The 8,020-nt window shown below is 33.3% G+C and overlaps 1 protein-coding gene across 1 annotated transcript; it reads right to left on the minus strand.

The window, feature by feature from the left end:
• Window positions 1–1,833: 1,833 nt before the first annotated feature.
• On the minus strand, window positions 1,834–7,769 carry LOC150090610 (uncharacterized). The gene is made up of 3 exons (XM_090379062.1): window positions 7,501–7,769; window positions 2,673–2,793; window positions 1,834–2,023 (listed from the first exon to the last, which is right to left on the minus strand). Exons 1-3 carry the CDS (start codon window positions 7,589–7,591, stop codon window positions 1,921–1,923), a joined length of 315 nt encoding a protein of 104 aa, XP_090235188.1. The 5' UTR covers window positions 7,592–7,769; the 3' UTR covers window positions 1,834–1,920.
• Window positions 7,770–8,020: the final 251 nt, after the last annotated feature.

The raw sequence follows: 8,020 nt of genomic DNA on the forward strand, positions 1-8,020 counted from the left end.
TTTGCAGATGATACCTAGGTTGCAGGGTTGTTAATGACAATAATGGCAGTGCGCTACTGCAACAGGATCTAGAAAATGGGCAGATGTGCTGAGAAGTGGCACTGACGTTTAACATTGACAAATGCAAAGTACTGCATATGGGTATAAGTAACCCCAGAGAAACGTACCAACTGTGTGGTACTACACTTAGGGTGGTAGAAAATGAAAAAGAACTGGGAGTAATTGTGCAGTTAGATATGAAATTTTCTGAGAAGTGCAGACAGGCTGCCAGAGCAGGTCATAGGGTATTGCCAATGATATACAGGGATTTTGCTAGTAGGGAAACGGAAGTGATATATATATTTATTTTTATTTTTATTTTTTTGTATAAGGCAATAGTCAGACCACGTCTTTAGTACTGCGTATAGGTCTGGAAGCCCCATTTCTCATTTTAGAAGGATGTAGAGTTGCTTGAGAAAGTACACAGAAGGGCAATAAGATTGGTGAGGGAAACGAAAGGGTGGTCTTACGAAGAAAGGCTTAAGTTCTGCAAATTGTAGCAGAACTTAGCAGGAGACTAAGCATCTGCGAGGTGATCTGATTGAGGTGTATAGAGCTTTGAATGGGTTGAATAGGCTCAACTCGGATGGGATTCTTCCTCTTGCTCAGATTATGAACCTGAAAGGGCATTAATTCAAATTGAGGAAAGTCAGTTATAGAATAGATGTGCGGAAATTTGCCTTTAGCCAGTGGGTAGTTGTTTGCTGGAACAAACTTCCATCTGTCGTTGTGGAAGTTGATAGTTTAAATAAATTCAAGGAGGAACTGGAGAAACGTTTAGAGGGAATGGATGTGTGGAATTTTTTTTTTTTTTTTTTTTTTGGCTGATGTTACATAAGCTTCCTTTCTTGCATCACATGCCTCAATTACTACATGAAAATATTTGTTTGTTTTTTGTCACACGTAACCTAATTTTCACAATCAGTTCGTTCGGCTATTGTCGTTTATATATATAATTATATATATATATATTCCTTCTCTCCATAAAAGAAGGCTAGGAACGATGTCATTACTTCAAATTCTAAAAAAAGATAAATAACAATTTTTTATGATATGGGATATGTTTAAATATTCATAGAACCTATGAATTATAATTCTTAGTTATTGATCTAAAAAGTTTGTCATTCTTATCCTCAGCTCTTATCCACTAAAGATATTTGAAGATAAAGCACTCAAAACCTACGTTGGTATTATTATGTTTATTTCCGAATTGGAAATATGTACATAATGGAGTCAAACGTTCCGTGTTATTTTCTTACCACTTCTTCAGTGACAGCTCTCTTTCCAGTATCACCGTCAAAAAGATAACATCGATCACAATAAATTCTTGTGACCAAAGAAGGTCTTGTGCCCGAAGTTCGTTTGACACAATAAGTTCTTGTAACCGAAGTGATCTTTTGTGTTTGTGATATTGTAAAGACAGCTGTCACTGAAGAAGTGGTAAAAAAATACCACGAAGCGTTTGACTCCATTATGTACATATTTCCAATTCGAAAATAAACCTAATAATACCAACGTCGGTTTTGAATTCTTTATTATCTTCAAACAACACAGTTTACGCATCATGCTGCTCAAGGAATACCAAAGATATTTTAATTATAAAGTAAAGCACAATTTTCAATATTTTACAAATGATTATTTCCTATGTTACGATGCACCAAAAATACATAAGAATAACGCTGTTAACTCATAAAAAAGTGTTTATGGGAAAGAAAGTGTTAACTTCTGTAAAAAGAACAGAAACCAATATCTTTTCCACTTATTATTATAAACACCTGCTATCAATAATTACACTGATATTTAAAATCTTCTGTAACAGCTGATATTTCAAATCTTCTGTAAGAGCTGTAACAGGTGTGGCGCAGATGTATGAACTAGGTTTTATTCACACATTAGTTCGTAATTACAGCAGTCTGGATAGTGACCTTCATACGTTATCGTGCAGTCGGGATCGTAGAAAGTGCCGCCTTCAGGCTCACTACACCTGTGAAATATAAAATAATAATAATTGAGAGATTAAAGAGTAAACTGAACTTCATGTTAAAACAGTACTGCAGTACTGCGCTATTTAAAATTAAGATGTTAAAATGGAATCATATTAACCAAAAATTAGAATAACTTTAAAAAAAATTATAAATAAACAATTTATGTACGTTTATGATGAGTTGCGTTGTTTAGCATTTGCAGGCAACTCAAGCAATGAGGCAGCAGCATAAGATGTCTGTAAACTGCAAGTGCAGTATTCACATAAGTGCTTGAGTCTGCAAACTAGAATCCTAATTTGCAGAATAGAAAACCCAAGCTTAACTAAGACCTTAAAGACTGAAGATTATAACATCGTAACATTCGGGAGTGTTCTTGGAATCATGAAATACATTCAATTTACAGAAGCACTTGATTTTATATCATATGCGACATTTTATGACTTAAACTTCCTTCAAGAAAACAAGCCAATTCAAGCCAAACTGGAAAATTTCAAGAAATCCAAGAAATTTCAAGCTAACCTAACCTTGACCTCTTAATTCTTTCTCTGACTCCAGAATAGACTTATTCAACTTTGCTGTTCATATGAACACCACCTTTATATATCTCATAGTATGTTGTGAAATATATAATACTGAATGCTGTCTTACCCCTCCACTTCAAAGAAGCTGTTGTTGCCAGGACGTATTCTGCATGTATATTTGAGACAAAAGTAGTCGATATACCAGACATCATTATCCTTTATTTCCCTGTCAGCGTACAAACAGTGACCTAAAATGTAAAAATATATATTCTTCTGATTACTCTCCTGAGTTCAACACTGGTGTACATTGTAAAACTTAACAGTGTACGAATTTCATTAAAATATTTAACCCTTATAGTGCTTTTAAAACATTTTATTATTATATAATACATGTATATATTTATTATTATTATTATTACTTTATTGTTATTATTTACTTATAACGTTTTATTATATAATTATATATATATTTTTTAACTTATAATGCACTACTGCAATGAAGCAGTAAAAAAATACCGTAAATTTAAATTCAATACATCACTGAAAAAAAATGTCGTGTTTTTAAATAGTTTTAATTTTTTTAAATATTGACAGAATATATATTGAAATCGTTTGGTAACAGAATGTGGCAGTTCAGTCATGTGATCTTCGAAAGGCAATTTCCGGTAGTAAAATGGCTCTTGAAGTTGGATCATGATTTCTGCTCTTTCGTAAGTGTAAAGAAATGTTTAAAAAAATAAGTATTCGTATTATAAGCCATATTAGAATGCAGGGTGCCACAAAATTTGCATTTTCAATGCTTTTTACAGAAAGAAGACTTCGTCATTTGTAATTTGAGATCACAGCGAGTCTGAAATCAGTCGAAGTACGTAAATATCTACATTAATAAGTAACTTTTTTTTAAAGTGAAATTGTTTATTTAAATTAGGATTTTAAAATCTGTTATGCGTGTTAGTAAAAATTTATTGCAAATGACTTTAGTTCTTCAATATATTATTGGCAATGTTGATATTATGCAACATCCAATGTATGGGTATATCTGTTCGTCTGTCTTACTGAATACGAAACTAGATTTACAACTGCGTCTTCTATCTTAAGAAATCGAAAATTATTTCCTGCATAGATAGGACAGATAATACACACATTTTGTGGTAAAAAAAAAAGAGATCGTACAGGGTATGATACCATTTTTTTTTTTTTTTTTTTTTTTGTGTGGCTGATGCTGTATAAGCTTGCCTTCTTTTATCATTTCTACTATACCACATTTACTATATGCTGTACAGAAAAATTAGCCTAAAAGGTGCAGTTATTATATGCCTATGTACGGTATACAGAATATCGCAACTTTTAATGAACAGCTTTTCTCCATTCGGTATTTTCAAAAGTAACATAGTTACACAATTGCTCTGTCCGGGAATTTATTTTATGAATTTTAATCGTGAGTGTTTTGATAATCAAAATGATTTTTTTTTTTTCTCTTTACTTTTATGGGTTGTAATTGCATGTTCAGATTGTTTTCTTCATTTTTATCCTGTCTGGCTACTTTCCAAAACGTTCATTCAGTTTCCACCCACTTTACGCAGTTCCGAAAATACAAATTGCAAAATATCCTGATGTTCTTCCCAAAGCGGATATGAGGAAAAAAAAAGGGGGGGGGGGGAAAGATAATACAGAGTATGACTGAATTTTACATAAAAAATAAATAACAGCTACTTGATTTAGCAAAGAAAACCAAGTATCAACAGGTAATAATAATTTAAAAAATAATTATGCCGATAAGTTTTTTAGAAAAGTTCGTCTTCGCTACATTCGTCCATCTATCACTTAATGGTGGACAGATTTTAATAGAATTTTATATTTGGCTCTTTTGGAAAGAGGTGTTGGGTATTTCCAAGTTTTAGTAAAATCAAAAGAATAGAAAGGCAGTCAGCTTTTTTTTTTTTTTTTTTTAAATAAAATTTCGAGTTATCTGTATAAATTGGATGGGTTTTGGATATTCGGGTATTACTCAATAAAGATCGATACCAAAATTTACAGCGTATATTTGTTCGATTCTGGGTATTTTCAGCATATATTTGCTCAATTCTGGGTATTTTCAGCGTATGTTTGTTCCATCCTTCCTCCAATGCCACTTCTTCAAGAACATTCTGATGAATTTATAACTGCATGCCTGTTGCATTTCAGAATTTCAGGACTTATTTAGAATATTCTTAAAAACCGAATTTCACATCGATAGGTTACTCAATATCATCGCAGCACGCCGTTCCCTCTATAAAAGAACTGTTACATAAATCATACCACATACCTACTTCAAAGGATTTTGATAAACACTTTTCTGCATTATAGATTTGTTTATCCATAATGATATCTGTATTTTCATATCTTTGGGGATAAATTCACTTTTTAACATTTCGTATAGCACCAGCGCAATGCGAAAAATTAAACTATATATACAGATATTTTGAAAAGTATTTTTGACATTACTTGTAGTATGGTAAGAGTCATCACCTCGAAGTTGACGTTGATGTTGTAGTAGAGTTTAGCAGCATCGGCAACTAAGGACATATTTTTCCGTGTATATTGTCTGTAAATTGCGTGTGTTCTGAGGTCGATTTTCTGTCTGCTGGATGAAGAACCCGAGTTTCAGGGAGAAAAAGCCATGCTACCCTCGCCTGAGACCGACTAACTCAGCCACGTTGTGAAAAAGGCCATTAAAATTCCTCCCATCATCTACAGGTTTCGAACTCAGATCTTTTCTACTCGGTGTGTGGAGGACCGCGATCCTACCAACTGTGAAAGACAGAGAGAGAAAGACTTACTGCTGTGGATAATGGGATGGTTGAGTGGCAGAGGACAGAGAGTTGTTATTAACGAGAATGCTCTTCTTGGACTAATATTACTGGTGAAGTACTTCAAGGTTCAATTCTGGCCCTTTATTTTTAATATTTATTAAATATATTACTTTATTGATGATGGCATTTTAAATGTAATGTTTAAGTTTTCTACAAACAACTCATCCTATCTTTAACCACCTATTGCAACAAGGACTACAATCGGTCCTAGGAAATTAGGCAAATGGATTGAAAAATGGCAACTGAGATTTAACCTTGATAAACGCAAGGTACTGCATTCGGTAATAGTAATCCCAAACTAACATACTAACTGGGTGGTATCACACTCAGGGTATTGGAGAATCGAAAAATTCCTAGGAGTAGTTGTATTGTTCGACATGAAGTTCTCTGATCAGTGAAGACAGGCTGCTAGGATAACTCATGGTTGTTGTTGTAGGGTTTTAGGAGCATCAGCGACCAAGGCCATATTGCTCCGTGAATACTGTCTGTAAATTGCGTGTGTTCTGTGGTCGATTTTTCTGTTTGTTGGACGAGAAACTCACGTTTCCGGAAGAAAAAAAAAAAAAAAAAAAAAACACGCTATCCTCGACTAACTCAACCACGTTTTGAAAAAAGCCCATAAAAATTCCTCAAGTCATCGATGAGACTCGAACTCACACAGTCTTTTCCAGCAGGTGTGGAAAGACGGTGATCTTACCACCTGTGCTACTCACAAGGGTATAGCACTTGGGATTAAGCAAATGATATACAGGAATTTTGCTAGCTAGAACATAAGTTGAATTCCCCGTTGTAAAAGGCAGTGGTTAGGCAGAATCTTGAATACTTCATACAGTTCTGGAAGCATCATTTTAGGAAGGATGTGGATCTGTTCAAACGAATGCAGAGAAGAGCAAGACAATTAGTCAAGGCGTTCTAAATGGAGTCTGTTGCTAAAAAGGCTTGAGTTCTGTAACTTGCAGTTTCTGGAAACTTAGCGAGAAGACCTAATTGATTTGTTTAAGGCTAAAGAGGATTGAATTTTAACTTGTAATTGCACTTTAGCTGTGCTTTACCTTAATTTTCTACAAACATCCAATTTTCTTTTTATTAAATATGGACAAGATAACTTTTAATATCATAAATAATTTTATATCATAAATTTTATTTCTGGTTGAGATTATTAGAATCATATATGAATTTTATTCTTAATCTTATTTTAATAAGATTAAGAATAAAATTTAAAATTTTTCTATTTTCAACTATTACTCTTGTTTTCTTTCCAAAAACTAATTCCTGCAATTTGCCTACAATGCCCTGCTGCCATGATTTTTGTGGCATCCGCTTGGAAAGTTAAATAATTTTATAATCTTGAAAATGGACCAGATTAATCGTTTCTTTTATTTATTTATTTATTGTCGGGAGGATTAGTAAAAGTTGGTTTCGAACTTTTATAAATCTGGAAAGAAACTTAAAGCAATCTTGGGCGCTTTATGAATTTCCTCAATTCATTATCGTGGACATCACCAGATATTTTTTGTGGAGGGAAAGCAGGTGTTAAAATGCCAATTAGTGTCTTTCAGTTTGAACGATACCAAAATTATTAAAACTAGTGTCCATGCACTATTTATTATCTCAACTGTTCTTGAACATGCTTCTTTACGACATTGCCTCGAGCTTGGCATCTATAAAGATAATTCATATATGATTCTAATAATCTCAACCAGAAATAAAATTTATGATATTAACCAGAATTTAATGGGTTAATTTCGTATTTAAAATCAGGATATTATAAGCAATAATAATTGAACCAGGAGCATAATGATTAAAAAAAGACTTCGTGTATACTTGATCAAATTCCCATGTGGGGTTTTTCCCTCCTTCCTTCTTTATTATTCATAACTATTCCTTCATATTTTGACAGAAAAATTGAAAGAAGTGATATAAAAAAGAAGTCCCTCACCGGGAATGAAATTTTCTTATAAATAAACTACCACTGACCGCAAAAAAATGTACTATAAAGACTTTATAAAATCAGTATAATATATTTTACTTCTCATTGTTTATTGCAATGGATAAATAAGAGATATAAATAATAAGAAACCACTATACGTTTCTGATACATACCATCTTTGGTCTTCGTGGGTTCTATGATTATTTCCCCAAAGATACACACACAAGTGACTAGCAGGAAGCAAAATGCGGATAGCTTCGTCATTTCTGAATGCCACCGACGTGAGTAGACGACTTGAGATACCCAATGGGTCGTACAGGTCAATTATATACCTTCCATTTCTTACTCCTACATTCTAACCTTTGCACATTGACTATAACAGCTGTTCGAAAACTATTACGATGTAACCGCGAGGGATGGTAGATAATCAACCGGCTTCCTTTTCCTCACCTATCTTTTTCCTGCTTTGGAACAGGTGTCAATTTAGATAAGAATTACTTTAAGAGAAACTTTGAAGCGATTAGATAAAAGTATTTTCTTCAAGAAAATGTCCGTCTCTCGAATACTGTCTTATGACTAATAAATATGCAACGTCACGTGAGTTGTTGCACACGTATGAAGAAATTTTAAAAATATGTTACACCCGACATTCGTTCCTTCTAGCATTTTGAATAGCATGCTTAGAATACAATA

Source organism: Mastigoproctus giganteus, chromosome 1 (genome assembly GCF_048544385.1).
Source record: "Mastigoproctus giganteus isolate SK-2022 chromosome 1, ASM4854438v1, whole genome shotgun sequence".
In the NCBI taxonomy this organism is placed as follows: domain Eukaryota; kingdom Metazoa; phylum Arthropoda; class Arachnida; order Uropygi; family Thelyphonidae; genus Mastigoproctus; species Mastigoproctus giganteus.

Excerpts from the sequence above, each read along its gene's own strand:
- LOC150090610 (XM_090379062.1), bottom strand. The coding sequence starts at position 7,591 with ATGACGAAGCTATCCGCATTTTGCTTCCTGCTAGTCACTTGTGTGTGT. Across the intron at positions 2,794-7,500 it reads ACCCACGAAGACCAAAGATG|GTCACTGTTTGTACGCTGAC; the intron begins GTATGTATCAGA and ends TTTACATTTTAG. Across the intron at positions 2,024-2,672 it reads AGCTTCTTTGAAGTGGAGGG|GTGTAGTGAGCCTGAAGGCG; the intron begins GTAAGACAGCAT and ends TATATTTCACAG.